This window comes from Aythya ferina (assembly GCF_964211825.1).
Source record: "Aythya ferina genome assembly, chromosome: 38".
In the NCBI taxonomy this organism is placed as follows: Eukaryota; Metazoa; Chordata; class Aves; order Anseriformes; family Anatidae; genus Aythya; species Aythya ferina.
In genome coordinates this window covers 17,395-37,983 of record NC_140335.1, presented here as the reverse complement: position 1 = coordinate 37,983, position 20,589 = coordinate 17,395, and the positions used below count along the sequence as shown (strand labels likewise).

The following is a 20,589-nucleotide window of genomic DNA, read 5'->3' as shown; positions in this document are numbered from 1 at the left end:
CCAGCCCCTTTATAGGGGTCTCTGTGGGGTCTGCCATGACCCCAGACCCCTTATAGGGTCCCCCTATGGGGTCCCCCATGGCCCCAGACCCTTTATAGGGTCCCCCTATGGGGTCTGCGGTGACCCCAGACCCTTTATGGGGTCTCTGTGGGGACCCCTTACCCCCAGACCCTCCATAGGGTCACACTTTGGGGCCTGCTGTGTCCCCAGCCCCCTTATAGGGTCCCCTATGGGGTCCCCCACGCCCCCAGACCCTTTCTGGGGTCCCCAGGGCCCCGGAGCCTTTTTGGGGCCAGGAGAAATCCCCCAAAACGCCCCCAATTCCCCCCTGCCCTTACCCAAGATGGCGGCGCCCAGGCCGGCTTCGCCCGGCCCCGCCATGGCGCACGCGCGCGCACGCGCGCTGCGCCGCCCGCCCCAAGATGGCGCCCCCCGCCCAAAATGGCGGCGCCCGCTTCCAAGATGGCGGCGGCGGCATCCGCCGCGGCGCCCGCCCGCCCCCGCAACGGCGCCTGCCCGCTTCCAAGATGGCGCCGGCCGCCCTCCCGCCATGTCAGCGCGCGGCAGCGCCAAGATGGCGGCGCCTCTCCCCCCCTCCCCCCCACTTCCTGGTTACCTCTCGTGGTTGCCATGGTGACGGGAATCGGTTCAGGCTTCAGGGCCCGGTGCAGGCCCCAAACCCCAAAACAAGGCCCCGGTACCGGCCCTAAATCATGGTGCAGACCCCAAACTGTGACAAAAGGCCCTAAAACTGGCCCTAAACATTAACAGGAGGCCCTGGTACTGGCCCTAAATCATGATATAGACCCCAAAACCCCAACATGAGGCCCCAGTACTGGCCCCAAACACCAATATGAGGCCCCACTACTGGCCCTAAACCATGGTGCAGACCCCAAACAGTGACAAAAGGCCCTAAAAATGGCCCTAAACATATACGTGAGGCCCCAGTACTGGCCCTAAACCATGGTGCAAACCCCAAACACTGACATGAAGCCCCACTACCGGCCCTAAAGCAAGCTGCAGACCCCAAACACTGACACAAAGCCCTAGAACCGGCCCTAAACACCAACACCAGGCCCCAGTACTGGCCATAAACCATGGTGCAGGCCCCAAACACCAGTATGGGACCCTGGTACTGGCTCCAAATCATGATGCAGACCCCAAACCCTGACACAAGGCCCCAGTACCAGCCCTAAACCATGGTGCAGACCCCAAACAGAGACACAAAGCCCTAGAACCAGCCCTAAACACCAACATGAGGCCCTGGTACTGGCCCTAAACCATGATGTAGACCCCAAACCCCAACACGAGGCCCTAAAACCAACCCCAAACCCCAACACAAGGCCCTAAACCCAACCCCAAAACCCCACCATGAAGCCCTGGAACCCGCCCTAAATCATGATACAGACCCCAAACACTGACACAAAGCCCTGGAACCGGCCCTAAACCCCAATGTGAGACCCTGGAACCAGCCCTAAACCATGGTGCAGACTCCAAACCCCAAAATGAGGCCCTAAAACCAACCCCAAACCCCAACATGAGGTCCCAGTACTGGCCCCAAATCATGATACAGACCCCAAAAAATGACACAAAGCCCTGGAACTGGCCCTAAACCATGGTGCAGGCCCCAAACCCCAACACGAGGCCCTAAAACCAACCCCAAACCCCACAATGAAGCCTTGGAACCAGCCCTAAATCACGATATATTCCCCAAAATAAGGCCCTAAAACCACCCCACAACCCCAAGGCCCTGGTACTGGCCCTAAACCACGGTGCAGGCCCCAAAACCCAAACACTAGGCCCCAAAACCCCACCACGAAGCCCTGGAACCCGCCCTAAATCACAATATATCCCCCAAAATAAGGCCCTAAAACCACCCCAAAACCCCAAGGCCCTGGTACTGTCCCCAAATCATGATGCAGACCCCAAACACAGACACAAAGCCCTGGAACTGGCCCCAAACCATGGTGTAGGCCCCAAAACCCAACACGAGGCCCTAAAACCAACCCAAAACCCCACAACGAAGCCCTGGAACCGGCCCTAAATCACAATATAGCCCCCAAAACAAGGCCCTAAAACCAACCCCAAAACCCTGAGGCCCTGGTATTGGCCCCAAACCCCACCACAAGGCCCCAAAACCCCACCACAAAGCCCCGGAACCCACCCTAAACCACGCTATATCCCCCCAAAACGAGGCCCTAAAACCAACCCAAAACCCCACAATAAAGCCCTGGAACCAGCCCTAAATCACGATATAGGCCCCAAAATGAGGCCCTAAAACCAACCCCAAAACCCTGAGACCCTGGTATTGGCCCCAAACCCCACCACAAGGCCCCAAAACCCCACCACGAAGCCCCGGAACCCACCCTAAACCACGCTATATCCCCCCAAAACGAGGCCCTAAAACCAACCCAAAACCCCACAATAAAGCCCTGGAACCAGCCCTAAATCACGATATATTCCCCAAAATGAGGCCCTAAAACCAACCTGAAAACCCTGAGACCCTGGTATTGGCCCCAAACCCCACCACAAGGCCCCAAAACCCCACCACAAAGCCCCGGAACCCGCCCTAAACCACGCTATATCCCCCCAAAACGAGGCCCTAAAACCACCCCAAAACCCCCAAAATCCCCCAAAAAACCCCGGTCCCGTCCCCGTCCCCAGAGACAAGAGAGGCGAGGCGGGGGCTGAAGTCAAGCGAAACGGTTTCTTTATTCTAAAAACGGCCGCAGCCGCCTACACTGCTGGGGGGGGGGGACAGGGACGGGGACATTTGGGGGGGGGGACACGGCGGCGACGCCACCCGTACAGCCCGAGCGGCCCCACAGCCCCCCCAAAACCCCGGGGAATGACACCAAAACGGGCACCGCGCCCGGGGGAGGGGGGGGTTATTTATTTATATTTTTTTTTTTATTATTTTTTTTGCGTGTTTTTAACAAAAAAATGGGACTCGGGGGGGGTCAAGACGCCTACGGGGGGGGTTACGGGCTGAGAGACGCGACGGGGGGCGGTTTATCCCCAGAAAAAAAAAAAAAGATGGATTATTGTTTAATTAATCTTTTATGTGTTTTTTTTTTTTTTAATATTTTTTTTATTATTTAAAAAGGACTCCGAAAGCTCCAAAAATGGCTTCTCGCTGCGCCAGCCCCTGGCCCGTGAGGGGGGTGAAAAAAAAAGAAAAAAAAAGAAAAAAAATGAAAAAGAAAAAAAATAATTAAAAACAAAACGGAAACGGCCGATTTGGGAGGAAAATTAAAAAAAATAAAACACCACAAAAGTGTTTGAATTTCAAACAGGGAAAGGGCTGAGGGGTTGTGGGGGGGGAGATAAAATTAAAAGGGGTAAAAAGCCCAAAAATGGCCCAAAACGCACAGCCCCCCCCCCCCCCCACCACGCTGCCTGATGTTGGGGGACGTCCCCGAGTGTTGCCTCCGGCTGAGAAAAATACAAAAAAAGAGGAAAAATAAACCAAAAAAAAACCAGACAACCGAGGAAAAGAAACGGTCCCAATTCCAGGAGATTTTCAGGGCAATTTAATAGCGAGGGGGGTGGGGGGGAGGGGGGGGAAAACGACCCCAAATCCCCCACCCCAAAAAGGGAGCAGAAACCTCCCCAAAACCCCCTGCCCCCCCCCCCCCCCCACCCCCTCCACCCGAGAACAACCGAGCTGCGAGGAAAAGAAAACAACTAAAAACAAACAAAAAAGAACAAAAACAAAAAAAAACGCTGCGAAAGGGAAGGAATTAGAGCCAACAGCGAATTTCTGCCCCAAAAAATCCGCCCCCGGCCCCCCCCTCAAGGCCCCCACGCAGGGGGTGGGCGAGGGAGGAAGGGGGGGGGGGGGGGGGGCCGCGCGCCGTCCCGATTACAAATACCTAACCAGCTTTGAAATGTTTTATAGAATAAGACAATATTCTTTTTCAACAAACTTTAAAAAAAATTTACATTGTTTTTTTTTTTTTTTTGTCCTTTTTTTTTCTCTCTTTTTTTTTTTTTTTTTTTTTACTCCTTTTTTGTCTTTTTTTTCTTCTTCTTCTTCTTCTTCCCCCCTCCCCGGCACCTCCCTCCCCTCCCCGCCTCCCCCAACAAAAAACCTCTCCGCCCCAACCCCCCAGCCCTGTTTTTTTTGTATTTTTAGTATTTTTGTGTTTTTTTTTTTAATTTTTTTTTCCCATCGGTTGTGTTTTGGGGAGTGGCGGGGGCCTTCACCGGTAGCCCTGGTAGCCGTAGTAGTTCCTGTAGTATCGGTCTCTGTCCTGGTAGTAGTTCTGCCACTGAGGAGAAAAAAAGGGGGGAAATTAGTTGGGGGGGGGGACAAAAATTAAAAAAAAAGGGGAAAAAATGGGTCATAGGGGGGAAAAAAGGGAAAATATGAGGGAAAAATGGGTGTGGAGGGGGTGGAGGATGGAGAGTAAGGGGGGAAATGGGTTCTGTGGGGGGTAAACATGATAAAAAGGGGGGAGGAATGATTATGGGGGGGCTAAAAATGAAAAAATATGAGAGAAAAAGGTCATCTGGGGTAAAAAAAATGAAAAAATGGAGGAAAAAGGGTCTTAGGGGGTAAAAAATGGAAAATATGGAGGGAAAATGGGTGTGGAGGGGGTGGGAGATGGAGAGTAAGGGGGGAAATGGGTTCTGTGGGGGGTAAACATGATAAAAAGGGAGAGGAATAATTATGGGGGGGCTAAAAATGGAAAATAATGAGGAAAAAATGGGTCATGGGGGTACAAAAAAATGAAAAAATGGGGGGAAAATGGGTATGGAGGGGGTGGAAGATGGAAATTAAGGGGAAAAAATTGGTTCTGTGGGGGGTAAAAATGAAAAAAAGGTAAGGAGAAATCATTATGGGGGGGCTAAAAAATGAAAAAAGGTAAAAATGATGATGGGGAAGCTAAAAAACAGGGGTAAAAGGGTTATGGGGGTAGAAAACTGAAAAAAGTGAGGAAAAAATGGTTATGGAGAGGCTAAAAAACGGAAAATAAGAGGGGGAGAGGTTCTATGGGGGCTAAAAATGAAAAAAGGGGGGGAAATGGTTACAGGGGAGTTAAAAAAAATGAAAAAAGAGGAAAATGGTTGTAGTGGAGGCTTAAAAAATGAAAAATGTGGGAAAATGGTTACAACAGGGAGAAAAAAATGGCAGAAAGGGGGGAAAAAAATGAAAGAAGGGTGAAAAATGGATACGCGGGGGCTTAAAATGAATAAAAGGGGGTAAATAATGAAAAACGGAGAGAGAAATGGTTATAGTGGGGGCTAAAAAATTAAAAAAGGGGGGAAAAATGGTTATGTGGGGGGTTAAAAATGTAGAAAATGAGGGAAAAATGGTTATAAGGGGGTAAAGAGTGGAAAAAAAGAGGGGAAAATGGTTACGGGAGAGGCTAAAAATGGCAAAAGAAGGGGAAAATGGTTCGGGGGGGGCTAAAAATGGCAGGAGAGGGGGGAAATGGTTTGGGGGGGTTAAAATAAAATGGGAAAGGGGCCGTGGGCGCCCCTCACCTCCCGGTTGTACTGCCGGTAGTAGTCCCGGTATCTGTTGTACTCGTAGTCGCGGCCGTAGAACCTGTCGTAGTCCCCTCGGTAGCGGTCGTAGAAGTTGCGGTAACCCTGGAAAAATCACCACAGAAAAGCCCCAAAAAGCCTCAAAATGGGGTTGGGGAGGGGAAAAAAGGAGGTGGCGGAGGGTTTGAGGCGAGCTCTCACCCCTCGGTTTCCAGGCTGCCCCCAGTACTGCTGCTGCCCGTAGACGCGATTGTCGTAGCCCCGGCGCTGGCCGCCCACTGCGTGAGGGGAAATTAAGGGTTTGGGGTCACAGGGGAGCCCCAAAAAGGACTTAAAAGAAGGTGAGGGGGTGAGGATGAGGTTGGGGGGGGTCTCACCGTAGCCCTGGCCGCGGTTGCGGTTCTGGCGGTTGCGCTTGTTGCGGTTGTTGCGGCGGTTGGCGCGTTTCTCGGAGGGGGGCAGCAGCTTCCTGGCCTCCTCCTTGTACTTGGTGACCAGGGGCTGCGCCTCCTCCTTGGGCAGCTCGCCGTACAGCACCTCGTCCAGGTAGTCGTTCTTCTCCGGCAGAGAGTAGTTGGCTGCGGGGGGAGAAAATGAGGTGAAAAAGGGGGGAAAAACGGAGGGAAAATGGCGGGGGAGTTGTGGGGAAACGTGGCGGGGGGGGGAGGGGAAAAAGGCGGGAAATGTGAGGTGGGAAAGGTGGGGGATATGAGGGGAAAAGAGGTGAAAACGTGACGGGAAAATGAGGTGAAAACATGGGGGGTTGAGGGGAAAAAGGTGGGGAATGTGAGGGGAAAATGTGACAGGGGAATTGAGGGAAAAAGGCTGGGGAGTTTAGGTGAAAAATGGGGGAAAAGAGATGAGAACATGACGGGAAAATGAGGTGAAAACATGACGGGGGATTGAGGGGAAAAAGGTGGGAAATGTGAGGTGAAAAAGGTGGGGGAAATGAGGTGGAAACGTGACAGGGGAATTGAGGGAAAAAGGCTGGGGAATGAGGGAAAAAATGGGGGAAAAGAGGTGAAAACATGATGGGGGATTGAGGTGAAAATATGGCAGGGGCTTGAGGGGAAAAAGGTGGGGAATGTGAGGTGAAAACATGATGGGGGATTGAGGGGAAAAAGGCGGGGGAAATGAGGTGAAAACATGACAGGGAAATTGAGGGAACAACATGGGGGTAATGCGGGAAAAATGGGAACGGGGAAATGAGGAAAAAACGGGAAGTGAGGGGAAAAAGGCGGGGGAAAATGAGGTGAAAAACGACAGGGGGAAACGAGGGAATTGAGGGGAATTGAGGTGAAAACAGAGGGGGGATTGACAGGAAAACGAGGGAAAAAGGCAGGGAATGTGAGGTGAAAAAGGCTCGTAATTTTCCATGAGGTGACAACGAGTGGAGGAATTGAGGGAAAAACGGGCAGGGGGAAATGAGGAAAAAAAATGGGAAGTGAGGAAAAAAGCAGCGGAAATGAGGTGGAAAAACGACAGGGGAATTGAGGGAAAAACTGACAAGGGGAAAAGAGGGAAAAACGCAGGGGAATTGAGGTGAAAACAGCAGGGAAACGAAGGAAAAATGATGAGGGAAATGAAGTGAAAACACGGCGGGGAAATGAGAGGAAAAAAAAACACAAGGAAATGAGGTGAAACGGGGGGAACACAGAGGAAAAAGGGCAGGGGAAATGAGGAAAAAGATGGGAAAATGAGGTAAAAATGAGGTGGACGAACGCACCTTTCATCTCCAGCATGACGGAGTCGGGGACGTCCTCGCCCTCGGCCTCCTTGCGCAGCTCCAGCCTCTTCTTCCAGTCGTCCTCGGTGGGCACCACCACCACCACCTTGCGGCAGAAGCCCTTGAAGGCCAGCAGCTTCCGCCGCTGCCCCGAGTTGTAGACGTTGCACTGCAGGGAAGAGGAGGAGGAGGAGGTGAGCCTTCATCCCTCTGCCTCCTCATCCTCCCCCTGTGTCCCTGTGGTCCTGACCTGGTCGAGGATGAAGTTCCTCTTGGCCCTGGGAGCGATCTGAACCAGCTTGCTAAGGCACTGAGCAGCTTGCTGGATTAACAGGTCCCTGCTCTTGGCGTCCAGCTCCTCCTCCTCGGGGCCCCTCGTCTGCCAGAGGGAATAAACGATCAATAATTATTGATAATGATCAATAAAAGGGTTTAAAAGGGGCTGGAGGGGGTGTTTTTGGGGTGCCCACCCGCAGCTGGTGCAGGACCAGCTCGGTCCCCAGGATGTTGTAGCGTTTGTCCCGGTGCTCCTCGCTGTGCTTCTGAGCCCACTGGGTCTTCCCCGAGCCCGGCAGCCCCACCATCAGCAGCACCTGGGGGGGAAAAGAGGGGAAAATTGAGGAAATGGGGGAAAAAATCAAGGAAATAGGGGGAAAGTTGAGGAAATGAAGGTGTGTAGGGAGGAAAAAAATCAAGGAAATGGGGGAAAAATTGAGGAAATGAGGGTGTGTTTGTGGAAAAAAAATCAAGGGAATGGGGATGGGAGGGAAAAAATTTGAGGAAATGAGAGTGGGAAGGGAAAAATAATCAAGGAAATGGGGGTGGGAGGGGAAAAAAAGGGGAGAAAATTTGAGGAAATGAGGATGGGAAGCCCAAAAGAGGAAAGAAAATGGAGAAGATGAGGGAAAAGATCAATGAAACAAGGTGTGGGGGGGGCAATAGTGGAAAAAATAAGGAAACAAGGATTAGTAACCCAAAGAGACAGGAAAGAAATCAATGAAATGAGAAGAGGGGACCAAAAAGGGGAAAGAAAATGGAAGAAATGAGGGAAAAAACTACAATGAAACAAGGATGGGGGGGAAAAAGGGGAAAAAAATGAGGAAATGAGAATGGGGGACCAGAGAGGGGAAAGAAAATGGAGGAAATGAGAGAAAAAAGAATCAATGAACGAAAGATAGGAGGGGAAAAGGGGGGAAAAAATGAAGAAATGAGAATGGGGGACCAAAAAGGGGAAAGAAAATGGAGGAAATGAGAGAAAAAAAAATCAATGGGTGGGGGGGAGGGCAACAGTGAAAGAAATTGAGGAAATGAGGATTGGGAACCCAAAAATAGAGAAAAAAAAAAATCAATGAAATGACAATGAAGGAGCAAAAAGGGGAAAGAAAAGAAGAAACGAGGGAAAAAAAAAAAAATCAACAAAACGAGTGCAGGAGACCCAAAACACCCCCCCTCAGCCCCCTGAAGGCGGCGTCCCCCCCCCACCTCGCACTCCTCCGTGGTTTTGGGGGGCAGCGGGGTGCGGACGCGGTCCTCGGGGGGCACGGCGTGGATGAAGACGAAGCCGAGGGGGCCGGGGCAGAGGGGCTCGTCCCGCTGCCCGAAATTGAGCTCGACGGCGCAGCCCTTGCACAGCACGTGAGGGAGCAGGGCCCGGCCCCCCAATTCCTCCTTGGGCACCCCAAAAGCCGGCCCCAGAGCCTCGCCGTTCTTGGAGAAGGACAGCTCCACCACCTCGTCGCCCTCAAAGTCCTGAAAAGAGAGGAAAAATGGGTAGTTTGCTGGATTTTGGGGGATTTCGGACCTGAATTTGGGGTGTTTTTTCCAGCATGTGGTAAGGGAGAGAGGCTGAGGGAAAGGGGATAAATGGTGAGGGAAGAAGCAAAAAGGTTATGAGGGTGAAAAGTGGTGACAAGAGAACAAACCCCAAAATGTCCCATGTTTGGGATAAAATGGGGCAAAACGGAGGGTTTTTGTGGCAAAAATTGGGGTTTTGGGGCAAAAATTGGGGTTTTCAGCATGTGGTAAGGGAGAGCAGCTGAGGCAAAGTGGCTGAACGGTGAGGAAAGGAGCAAAAAGGGGAGGTTGTGGGGTGAAAAGTGGTGACAAGAGAACAAACCTCAGAAGCGTCCCATGTTTGGGATAAAATGGTGCAAAACGGAGGGGTTTTGGGGCAAAAATTGGGCTTTTTAGCATGTCGTAAGGGAGAGCAGTTGAGGGAAAGTGGCTAAATGGTGAGGAAAGGAGCAAAAAGGGGAGGTTGTGGGGTGAAAAGTGGTGACAAGAGAACAAACCCCAAAAGCGTCCCATGTTTGGGATAAAATGGGGCAAAATGGAGGGTTTTTGTGGCAAAAATTGGAGTATTGGGGGAAAAATTGGGGTTTTCAGCATGTGGTAAGGGAGAGCGGCTGAGGGAAAGTGGCTAAATGGTGAGGGAAGGAGCAAAAAGGGGAGGTTGTTGGGGTGAAAAGTGGTGACGAGAACAAACCCCAAAAGCGTCCCATGTTTGGGATAAACTGAAGCAAAATGGAGGGGTTTTGGGGCAAAAATTGAGGTTTTTAACATGTGGTAAGGGAGAGCGGCTGAGGCAAAATGGCTGAACGGCAAGGGAAGGAGCAAAAAGGGGAGGTTGTGGGGGTGAAAAGTGGTGACGAGAGAATAAATCCCAAAAGCGTCCCATGTTTGGGATAAAATGGGGCAAAACGGAGGGTTTTGGGGCAAAAATTGAGGTTTTGGGGCAAAAATTGGGGTTTTTAGCATGTGGTAAGGGAGAGCAGCTGAGGCAAAGTGGCCTCACGGTGAGGGAAGGAGCAAAAAGGGGAGGTTGTGGGGGTGAAAAGTGGTGACAAGAGAACAAACCCCCAGTGTCCCATGTTTGGGATAAAATGGGGCAAAATGGAGGGGTTTTGGGGCAAAAATTGGGGTTTTGGGGCAAAATTTGGGGTTTTCTGCATGTGCAAAGGGGATGGAGCTGAGGGAAAGTGACCAAAGGGTGAGGAAAAGAGCCAAAAGGGGAAGCTGAGGGGGTCCATAGCGGTGGCAATGGGGCCAAACCCCAAAAATGTCCCATATTTGCAACAAAACGAGGCAAAACTGCGTGTTTTTGGGCAAAAAGGAGGAGTTTTGTAAATTTCCGCACCGCGTAGCAGCCGATGACGTCGCTCTCGCCGAAGGGCTGCCCAAAGGCCTCGAAGCGCCCGCTCGTCACCTTCAGCCCCCGGCTGTCATAGCCATAGGAGAGCTCGTCCTCCCCTGCAAGGGAAAGCATAAAATGGGGTGAAAAATGCCAAAAATGGGGCACACAGTACCAAACTGGGTGAAAATCCACAGAAATTGAATGAACGGCGCAAAAAATGGGGTAGAAGTCCCACAAAAATGGGGCAAATGGTCCCCAAAGGGGGGCAAAAATACCCCAGATGGGGCAAACAGCATCCAAAATGGGACAAATGGTCCCAAAAGGGTGCAAAAATCCACAAAAATGGGATAAACAACCCCCAAAACGGAGCAAACGGTCCCCAAAAGAGGTAAAAATTCACAAAAATGGGATGAACGGCGCCAAAAATGGAGTAGAAGTCCCACAAAAATGGAGCAAATGGTCCCCAAAGGGGGCAAAAATACCCCAGATGGGGCAAACAGCCCCCAAAATGGGGTAAAAATGCCCCCAAATGAGTCAAACAGTCCCCAAATGGGGCAAAAATCCACAAAAATGGGATAAACAACCCCCAAAATGGGACAACCGGACCTAAAAAGGGGGCAAAAATACACCAAAAAAGGGCCAAATGGCTCCCAAATGGGATAAACAGTCCCAAAATGGGGCAAAAATCCACAAAAATGGGATAAATGGCCCCAAAAATGCAGTAAAAGTCCCACAAAATGGGGAAGGAGGGGAAATAAAAGGGGGGGGACACAAAATCCCCAAACCCCCCCAAACCCAGACAACCCCCAACAAAACCCAGGCAAAACTCCCCAAAACCCCCCCAAACCCCCCCCAAAATGCCCCAAATCCACACCAACCTCTCCCCAAAACCCACAAAACTCCCCAAAACCACAGAAACTCCCCCAAAATGAAGGGGGGGCTCACCCAGCTGCGAGTGGGAGAAGTCGACGGACCAGCCGACGCGGAAGAGCGGCACCTCGGAGCTGCCCTCCTTCACCGGGAGGTGCTGCGTCACCTGCAAAAAATGGGGCAAAACGCTGCCTTTTTGGGCAAAAACGGAGCTTCTGCACAAAAAGCAGGGTTTCTGCACGTGGGAAGGGGATGGAACGGGGGGGGAAAGTGGCCAAAAGGTGAGGAAAGGAGCCAAAAGGGGAAGGTTGCGGGGGTGCAAAGTTGTGACAAGAGAACAAACGCTAAAATTTTCCCATGTTTGGCCAAAAATGGGGCAAAAGCAAGGGGTTTTGGGCAAAAATTGGGGTTTTCAGCATGTGATAAGGGAGAGCAGCTGAGGCAAAGTGGCTAAACAGTGAGGAAAGGAGCAAAAAGGGGAGGTTGTGGGAGTGAAAAATAGTGACAAGAGAAAAAAAACCCCAAAGTGTCCCATGTTTGGGATAAAATGAGGCAAAAGCAAGGGATTTTGGGCAAAAATTGGGGTTTTCAGCATATGGAAAGGGGCCAAAATGGAGGAAAAGTGGCCAAAGAGTGAGGAAAGGAGCCAAAAGGGGAAGCTGAGGGGGTCCAAAGAAGTTACAGGGCGCCAAACCCCGAAAGTGTCCCATATTTGGGATAAAATGGGGCAAAACCATGGGATTTTGGGCAAAACTTGGGGTTTTCAGTACGTGGAAAGGGGCTGGAGCTGAAGGAAAGTCGCCAAAGGGTGAGGAAAGGAGCCAAAAGCAGAGGTTGTGGGGGTCCAAATCCGTGAACACAGAGGGCCAAGCCCCCGAAGTGCCCCAGACGTGGACGAAAGCAGCCCCAAAATGCCCGGAATTTGCCCCAAAAGGCCTCACCTTGGCCTCGAAGCACACCCTGCCCTTGGTGACGCCGTGCGTGCTCCTCGCCCCAGCCCAGAGGGCCGGGAACTTCTCGAAGAAGAGCGGCTGCCCCCCGTAGCGATCCTTCGTGGCGCGGAAATGCAGGTCCGAGGTGTCTGCGGGGCGAGAAACGGGGCGAAAAATCAGTAAAATGGGCAAATTGTCAACAGCGGAGAGCCTGCAGCCCTCCCCGGCCGCGTTTTCGAGGGTTTTTCCCCCGAAAAATCGCCCTGCTGCTCCTTGAAACATCACATTGGAGAAATTCTGGGGGGATTTTGGAGTTATCCGTGAGGAAGAGTGACAAATTTGGTCATTTTATAACCTTTTCCACAACCTTTTAGGAAATAAAAGGTTTGCAACCTCTTTTTTAACAAATAAAAGGTTGGTCAAAGATTAGAGGTTTTTTGAAGCGTGTTAGCAAGGAAAACAATGTGGATTTGGAGCTTTTATGAATTAAAACCCCCAAAAAAGAGCAAAAAGAAGCAAATTAGAAATTAAAAACCCCCCAAAAAGAGCAAAAAGAACCAAATTATAAGTTAAAACCCCCAAAAAGAGCCAAAGGAAGCAAGTTACAAATTAAAACCCCCCAAAAAGAAGCAAATTATAAATTAAAAACCTCCAAAAAGAGCAAAAGGAAGCAAATTATAAATTAACCCCGCCCAAAAAGAACCAAATTATAAATTAAAACCCGCAAAAAGAGCCAAAAGAAGCAAATTATAAGTTAAAACACCCCAAAAAAGAGCCAAAAGAAGCAAGTTATAAATTAAAACCCCCCAAAAAGTGCAAAAAGAGGGGTTCTTAATTTATAATTTGTCTCAAAAAGAGCAAAAACAAGCAAAATTGAGCTGTGCACCCTCATCCAAATGCCTTGTTTGTCCAGCTTCCACCTCAATTAGCGCTGCCGCTCATTAATTAGGCCGGGCATGATAAGAAAAACCCATTTTTCCCCCCAAAAATGTGCCTTTTTATCACATTTTTAGATAAATCTCTACGTACAGGTGTCCAGGATGACGGCGCTCTCATCGTCCTCCCCTTCTCTCGGCTCCTCCTCCGGCGGCGGCGGCGACTTGGAGCTGAGCGAAAAAGGTGGGTTTTTAGCCCAAAAAAAAAAAAAAGGGCCGGGGATTTTGGGGGAAAAAGGGCAGGATTTGGGGGCACGCACCGGCTGTTGTAGGCTTCCTCGCGGAACTCGTAGTAAGCCCGCCCGTGCTCGTCCTTCTCGTCCCGCTGCCGTTTGACGCCGCGCCGCTCCCCATCCGAGCCCGCCGGCTTCGCCTTGTCCTCCTCGTCCCCTGCCGGCACAAAAAAAACACCTTTACGGCCCCAAAATTCGGCCCCGTTTGGGAAATTTGGTCCGGAGGGCGCCGAGCCGCGGGGTTTTGCTCCCCCGGCGGGGTTAATGGGGGTAAGGGGGAGTTAAGGGGTGCCCCGTGAAGGTTTGGGGGTTGGATCCCGTCGTTTTCGCAGCCAAATCTTGATGTAAAATCAAAAAAAGGCACTAAAAAGTCTTAAAAAAGGGTTAAAGAAACCTTCAAGCCCCTTAAAAATTAAAAAATAACAATTCCAACTCAATTTTCATCAAAAAAAATGGAAAAAATCCCAGGTCCGATTAATTAAGCAGCACCACAAAGTTTTGGGATTCAGCTCCCTTCGTTTTCAGAGCCAAATCCCCATAGAAAATAGCAGAAAAGCACCAAAAAAGTCTTAAAAAAGGGTTAGAAAACCCTTAAAACCCCTTAAAAATTAAAAATTAACAAATGTCATCTGTGTTTTCATCCAAAAAAAGGGAAAAATCCCCGGTCCAATTAATTAAGCAACAGCAAAAAGTTTTGGGGTTCAGCTCCCTTCGTTTTCATAGCCAAATCTCAATGCAAAACTAGGTAAAAAGCACTAAAAAGTCTTAAAAGTGGCTTAAAGAAGCCTTAAAACCCCTTAAAAATTAAAAATTAGCAAGTATCATCTCTGTTTTCATCAAAAAAAGGGAAAAATCCCAGGTCCAATTAGTTAAGCAACACTACAAAGTTTTATGATTTAGATCCTTTCATTTTCATAGCCAAATCCCCATATAAAATCAGAAAAAGGCACCAAAAAGTCTTAAAAAAGGGCTAAAGAAGCCTTAAAACCCCTTAAAAAATAAAAAATAATAAATTTCTATCTCCGTTTTCATCAAAATAAGGGAAAAATCCCAGGTCCCATTAATTAAACAGCACCACAAAGGTTTGTAATTGAGATCCCTTCATTTTTGTAGCCAAATCCTGATGTAAAACCAGAAAAAAATCACTAAAAAGTCTTATAAATGGCTTAAAGCCGCCTTAAAACCCCTTAAAAATGAACAAATTCACAAATATCATCTTTATTTTCATCAAAATAAGAGAAAAATCCCCGGTCCCGTTAATTAAACAACAGCACAAAGTTTTGGGATTCAGCTCCCTTCACTCTCATACCCAAATCCCAAAATAAACCCAAAAAAAAGCACTAAAAAATCTTACAAGAAGTCTTGGAGAAGCCTTAAAACCCCTTAAAAATTAAAAATTAACAAATATCATCTCTATTTTCATCAAAAAAGGGGAAAAATCCTGGCACCTGCTCGTTAATTCCTAACGAGGAAAGCGAAAGCCCCAGGAACCCGCCGGGCTCCTGCACAAAACCCCAAACCCATCACTAAACCCAATTCACCCCGTTTTTAACCTCATTTTCCCCCAAAATCTGCTTTTTATTTTGAGCTAAAAACCCAGAAAAAGGCAACTCTGAGCCCGGAGCCCGCCAGCGCCCTGAATTGAGCCAAGTTTGGGGTTTTTTGGGTCCAAAAACGTCATAAAAAGCAGCCGGAACGGCGCGGCGCCCTCCTTCCTCCCGGGGCTGGTTAATTAAGGCTTCGTTAGGCGCTAATTACCCGCTCCTTGGGGCACCTTTGGGGTTTTTTTTAGGGTCCCATGGTCAAAGGGAGCCCCGGGGGGCTTCAGGAAGATGATTACGCCCCAAAATTGGGGGTTTTGGGGGAGTTTTGGGGGGGTTTAAGTGGTTTGGGGGTGTTTTGGGTGGGTTTAAGTCGGTTTTGGGGTGTTTTGGGTGGGTTTAAGTGGTTTTCGGAGGGTTTTGGGGACCCCAAAGCGCCGAGAGCCCCAAATTTGAGGGGTGAGAGGACCCCCAAGTGAGGGGGGGGCACAGGGAACCCCCAAAACACCCCCAGAGTGCCCCAAAACATGCTCAGGGACCCCAAAAACACCCCAAGAACCCCCAAAACCTTTCTGGGGCAACAAGTGGGGCCCCCCAAAACGCCCCCAAATCCCCTAAAAGTTTGGGGAGCAGCAGATCGGGGCCCCTAAAACACCCCAGGACCCCCAAAACAGCCTGATGGGCCCCAAAAATACCTGGGGGACCCCAGAAACTTTATGGGACAGCACCTTGGGACCCCCAAAGCACCCCAAGGACCCCAAAAAGCACCCTGGGGACCCCCCAAACTTTAGGGAAAGCAGACTGGGATCCCCCAAAACACCCTAGGAACCCCCAAAACACCCCAAGAACCCCAAACTTTAAAGGCCAGCAGCTCAGGACTCCCCTAAAGCACCCTGAGGACCCCCAAAACACCCCGGGGACCCCCAAATTTTAATGGTCAGCACCTTAGGACCCCCAAAGCACCCCAAGGCACCCCCAAAACACCCCGAGAATCCCCCAAAGCACCCCAAGGACCCCCCAAAACACTCTGGGGACCCCTAAAACACCCCGAGGAACCCACAAACTTTAAGGGCCATCAGATTGGGGACCCCCAAAGCACCCCGAGGACCCCCAAACTTTAAGGGCCAGCACCTTGGGACCCCCAAAGCACCCCAAGGACCCCCCAAAACACCCCGAGGACCCCCCAAACTTTAAGGGCCAGCAGCTCAGGACCCCCAAAACACCCCTAAAACACCCCGAGGATCCCCCAAAACATCGCGGGGACCCCCAGATTTTAGGGGACAGCAGCTCAGGGACCCCCAAAGCACCCTGAAGACCCGCCAAAACATCCCGAGGATCCCCAAACTTTAAGAGCCAGCACCTTGGGACCCCCAAAGCACCCCAAGGACCCCCCAAAACACCCTGGGGACCCCCAAAGCACCCCAAGGACCCCCAAACTTTAAGGGCCAGCACCTTGGGACCCCCAAAGCACCCCGAGGACCCCCCAAAACACCCCGAGGATCCCCCAAAGCAACCCAAGAACCCTCAAACTTTATGGGAAGCACCCCAAGAACCCCCAAAGCACCCTAAGGACCCCCCAAAACACCCTGGGGACCCCCAAAGCACCCCGAGGACCCCCCAAACTTTAAAGGCCAGCACCTCAGGGACCCCCAAAGCACCCCGAGGACCCCCAAACTTTAAGGGACAGCACCTTGGGATCCCCAAGGCACCCCGAGGACCCCCCAAAACATCCCGGGGACCCCCCAAACTTTAAGGGCCAGCACCTTGGGACCCCCAAAGCACCCCAAGGACCCCCCAAAACACCCCAAGGACCCCCCAAACCTTAAAGACCAGCAGCTCAGGGACCCCAAAGCACCCCCAAAACCCCCCAGAACCTCCCCAAAACCACCCCGGAGCCCCCCCAAAACCCCTCGCGTGTGTGTGGGGGGGAATCTCACCGGCCTGCGCGGCCTCCTCCTCCTTGGCCTCTGCGGCTGCGGCCTCGTCCCCGCTGGGAGCCTCCTCGGGCGGCCGCTCGGCGCCGTTGACGCCGCTGCCCTCGGGGCCTTGGGGCTGCGGCTCCTCGGCCCCCGCCGCCGCCGGCTCCTGGGGCTGCTGCTGCTGCTGGGGGGGCTCCTCCGGGGGGGCCGCGGCTGCTGCTGCTTCTTCCTCCGCCTCCTCCTCCTCCTCCTCCTCCTCCGGGGGGCCGGCCGGGGCCGCCTCCGCCTCACCGGCAGCCTCGGCGGCTTCCTCGTCGGCCAGCAGCGCCTCCTCGTCCTCCTCCTCCTCCTCCTCTTCGTCTTCTTCCTCCTCCTCCTCCTCCTCTTCCTCCTCGGGGCCTCCTCCGGGCCGTTGCGAGGCCGGGCCCGCCGGCGGCCCCGCTTCCCCTCCGCCGGTCCCCGCGGCTGCTGCTGCTGCTGCTGCTGCTCCTCCACCTCCTCCTCCTCCTCCTCCCGTTCCTCCTCCTCCTCCTCCGCCGCTCTCCTCGGGCCCCGCCGCCAACATCTCGGCGTCCAGGGCCTCCTGCAGCCGCTGCGCCAGCTCCACCTTCAGGCCGCGCGAGTCCAGGCCGCGCCGGCCCAGCTCGGCCCGCAGCTCGGTCACCTTCAGCCGCTTCACGTCCATAGCGGCGGCGGCGGCAGCGGGAAAAAGGGGAGGAAAAAAAATAAAAAAAAAAAAAAAAACAAAAAACGGGGAAAAGGGAACGGGGGAAGGGAGGGGAAACGGGGAAGGGGGAGGGGAAGGGGGGGGGGGAGGCTGTGAGGTGATGGAGGAGGGGGGGGTGAGGCCTGAGGCGGCGGAGGCCGAGCGGCGGGAGGAGGAAGAGGAGGAGGAGGAGGAAGGCGGAGGGAGATGAGGAAGAGGAAGGGGAAGGGGAGGGGGGGGCGGCGCCTTCACGCGAAGCACCCGGGGGGGGGGGGGAGCGGAGCGGAGCGGCCCCGGGCCCGGCCCTCGCCGCCGCCGCCGCCGCCGCCTCCTCCTCGCCGCCGCCGCCGCCTCCCGCGCGCGCACCGCGCATGCGCCGCGCGCCCCCCCCGCGCCTGCGCGCCCCCCTGCGCATGCGCGCCGCGCCCGCTCTACCCCCGCAACGCTGCGCACCCCCCGGGTGATTTTGCCATTGGGCGAGCGGCGCCCTATGGGAGGCCGCGGAGGGCGCTGTTCTGCCTAGCGACGCGGAAAGGCGCTCGCCTATTGGCCCGCCGGCGCCGCGCTCGCGGCTCGTTTTATTTTCCCATTGGGCGCGGCGCGCCCTATGGAAAAACGGAAGGGCGTCCGTTCTGCCTAGCGACGCGGGAAAGCGCTTTCTGATTGGGCGGCGCCACCTCGCTCGCTTCCCGCCGTCGCGCACCCGCCGCCATTTTGTGACGGGGCCTGAGGCGGCCGCGGAGGGGCCCGAGGGCGGCGGGGCCGCGGCCGGGGCAGGGCCTGGGCCCGGTTCGGGGCTCGCGAGGCCGGAGCCGTCCCGGCGGGGCCGGGGGAGCGGCGAATCGGCCCGGCGGAGGCCGCAGCGGGAGCCCCGGGGGCCGGCACGCAGGCGGCCGCCGTGCTGCGCAGCAGCGCCTCACGAAAATGGTGGCGGCCCTGACGGGGGCTCCGCCGGGCCTTAGGGGGGTGAAAAGGGGAACGGGGGCAAGGGAAGCGCTCAGCGAGGCGGTAGCGAGCAGGTAGGACGCTTCACAGCATAAATTACTTCATATAATCGTTAAAGCGACAAAATTTATGGATTATTTGTGATTTACGCAGGTTCGCAGCTGGTTTCGTCACCAGCAGCTCCTCGGCAGGCCCGGGGCTCGGCAGGGAGACGCCAGAAAAGTTCTCCGATAGGAAAAGGTCCCGGATCTGAGCCGCAGGTGGGCACCTGGAAGGAAAACGGCTCCCACAGCACAGCCGAGCCGCTATAAACCCACACCACGATGACAATAATAAGGTTTATTCTGTATAAATAAGAATTACACCGTGGCAGAGCAGACACGGCTGAGGAAAGGAGTTTTTGGCTGAGAAAAGGAGTTTTTGGCCACAGGCCGCTCTGCTTGATTCCCACCTGACACCACACAGCTTTTAGGCTGCGTTTTTCTTTCAGATGTTTTAAATCACAGTAAAAACAATCGCTTTTGGCTTTCTTTTTAAAAAATTATTTCAAGTCCCAAGAGGAACAAACACTTTTAGGTTCATTTCTTTAGGTGTTTGGAGTCCCAAAAGGAACAAACGAGCCCCGGCAGCACTTCAGGGCCGCTCATCCAGCTGCTGCCCTCCTGCCTTGGGGTAGAAATTCATTTTTTAACCACTTTTGTTATTCCTGTGGCTCATCTGACAGCGCCTACATGCTTGGCACAGGCTTAGCAGTGGTTTTTAGTGTCTTTTTCCTACACTTTCCCGAAAAATCAGGGAAATTCGGGCAAAACAAGCACAAACTATTCCCCTTTATCATTTATTACTTAAAAAATTAAAGGAATTTAATTCCCTGACCCCGCACGGGGACACAATGAGGGATTCCCTCGCCCCCCCCCCAGCTCCGCGGCTCCCTCACGAAATGGCCGCTTTGAACGCGTCACGTGATGCCGCGCGGCCTCCCGATTGGCCGCGAGCAGGGGGCGGCGCCGCCCGATTGGCTGAGGGGTGGGGCTGGTCCCGCCCCGCCGCCCCCGCTCCGGCGGCGTAGCCCCGCCCCTCGGCCTCGTTCGTGTCACGGAGCCGTGATTTGCATGCCCCGCCCACAGTCGGTGCTAAAGCCACGCCCCCTTCACATTGTTTGTATTGAGGTGATTTACATGCCCCGCCCACTGTAGTTGTATAACCACGCCCCTTTCGACGTGGGCGCTCTCGGACATCGTCAAGGGGCGGGGCCACAGCGGGAGTGGGCGGGGCTGCGGGATGGGGGCGGAGCCCGGGGGCAGCCCAGCAAAAAAAGGCAAAAAATGAGGGAAAAAGGCAAAAACTGAGGGAAAAATGCAACAAGATGAGGGAAAAAGGAAAAGAATTGAGGACAGAGGCAGCAAAAGAGAGGGAAAACATCAAAAAACTGAGGAGAAAAGGTTAAAAAATGAGGGAAAAAGGAAAAGAAGTAGGGAAAAAGGTAAAAAATGAGGGAAAAGGGCAAAAAAATTAAGAAAAAGGGCAAAAAATAGGGAAAAGTGATAAAAAAGGGCAAATGATAAGTAAATAAGCAGCAAGAGTGAGGGAAAACAAAAAATATAGAGCAAAAGGTGAAGTAAAAAGGCAAAAACATAAAGAAAAACTAACAAATGAGAAAAACAAAAACAAAATAAGAAAAAACAATTTAAGAGGGAAAAAAGCAAAATAATAGAATAAAAGTGAGGAAGATAAAAGGAAAAAATTACAGAAAAAGCAAAAAATGAGGGAGAAAATTCAAAAAAAAGACAGAAAAGTAATTTTTTGGCAATGAGCTCTGATGGAAAGCAATTTTACCTTTTTTAAATTATTTTCTTACATTTTTTCCTCACAAAAAGCCCCAAATTGGCTGCGCTCGAGGGACAGCGACTCCTTGCTGGGTGACAGTGGGCCCCAAATGGGTCCAGACTGGGCAGAAATGGACAATTCTGGGCTGGAAGGGTAAAAACCAGCAGTTTTAGGCCCAGAGGAGTAAAAAACTGGGTCAAACAGCGCTTGGAAGGGTAAAAATGGGTCAATGTGGGCTCAGAAATCCCCAAACAGCCCCAAAATGGCCTTGGGACCCTGGGGGAAGGTGTGAAATTGGGGGAAATCTGCCTGATTTCTGCTCCTTC

At 52.4% G+C, this 20,589-nt stretch overlaps 1 protein-coding gene and 1 long non-coding RNA gene across 3 annotated transcripts; one reads left to right on the top strand and one right to left on the bottom strand.

Moving 5' to 3' along the window:
* Nucleotides 1–2,688: 2,688 nt before the first annotated feature.
* On the bottom strand, nucleotides 2,689–17,579 carry HNRNPUL2 (heterogeneous nuclear ribonucleoprotein U like 2). 2 transcript variants are annotated; one of them, XM_084502308.1, is made up of 14 exons: nucleotides 16,804–17,577; nucleotides 13,353–13,482; nucleotides 13,187–13,263; nucleotides 12,167–12,306; nucleotides 11,301–11,391; nucleotides 10,359–10,471; nucleotides 8,705–8,971; nucleotides 7,693–7,815; nucleotides 7,473–7,601; nucleotides 7,223–7,391; nucleotides 5,874–6,074; nucleotides 5,698–5,774; nucleotides 5,494–5,601; nucleotides 2,689–4,274 (listed from the first exon to the last, which is right to left on the bottom strand). In XM_084502308.1, the coding sequence occupies exons 1-14, from the start codon at nucleotides 17,468–17,470 to the stop codon at nucleotides 4,206–4,208; spliced, it is 2,361 nt and encodes a 786-aa protein (XP_084358434.1). In that variant the 5' UTR covers nucleotides 17,471–17,577; the 3' UTR covers nucleotides 2,689–4,205. The 2 variants fall into 2 exon arrangements, with proteins under 2 accessions (XP_084358434.1, XP_084358433.1); XM_084502307.1 differs by having other exon boundaries at nucleotides 5,698–6,074; nucleotides 16,804–17,579.
* A 616-nt stretch (nucleotides 17,580–18,195) lies between these two features.
* On the top strand, nucleotides 18,196–19,801 carry LOC311426190. The gene is made up of 2 exons (XR_014686615.1): nucleotides 18,196–18,510; nucleotides 18,590–19,801. It is a non-coding gene; the product is annotated as an uncharacterized lncRNA (long non-coding RNA).
* Nucleotides 19,802–20,589: the final 788 nt, after the last annotated feature.

Excerpts from the sequence above, each read along its gene's own strand:
- HNRNPUL2 (XM_084502307.1), bottom strand. The coding sequence starts at position 17,470 with ATGGACGTGAAGCGGCTGAAGGTGACCGAGCTGCGGGCCGAGCTGGGC. Across the intron at positions 13,264-13,352 it reads GAGGAAGCCTACAACAGCCG|CTCCAAGTCGCCGCCGCCGC; the intron begins GTGCGTGCCCCC and ends TTTTTCGCTCAG. Across the intron at positions 6,075-7,222 it reads CGTCATGCTGGAGATGAAAG|CCAACTACTCTCTGCCGGAG; the intron begins GTGCGTTCGTCC and ends CTCCCCCCGCAG.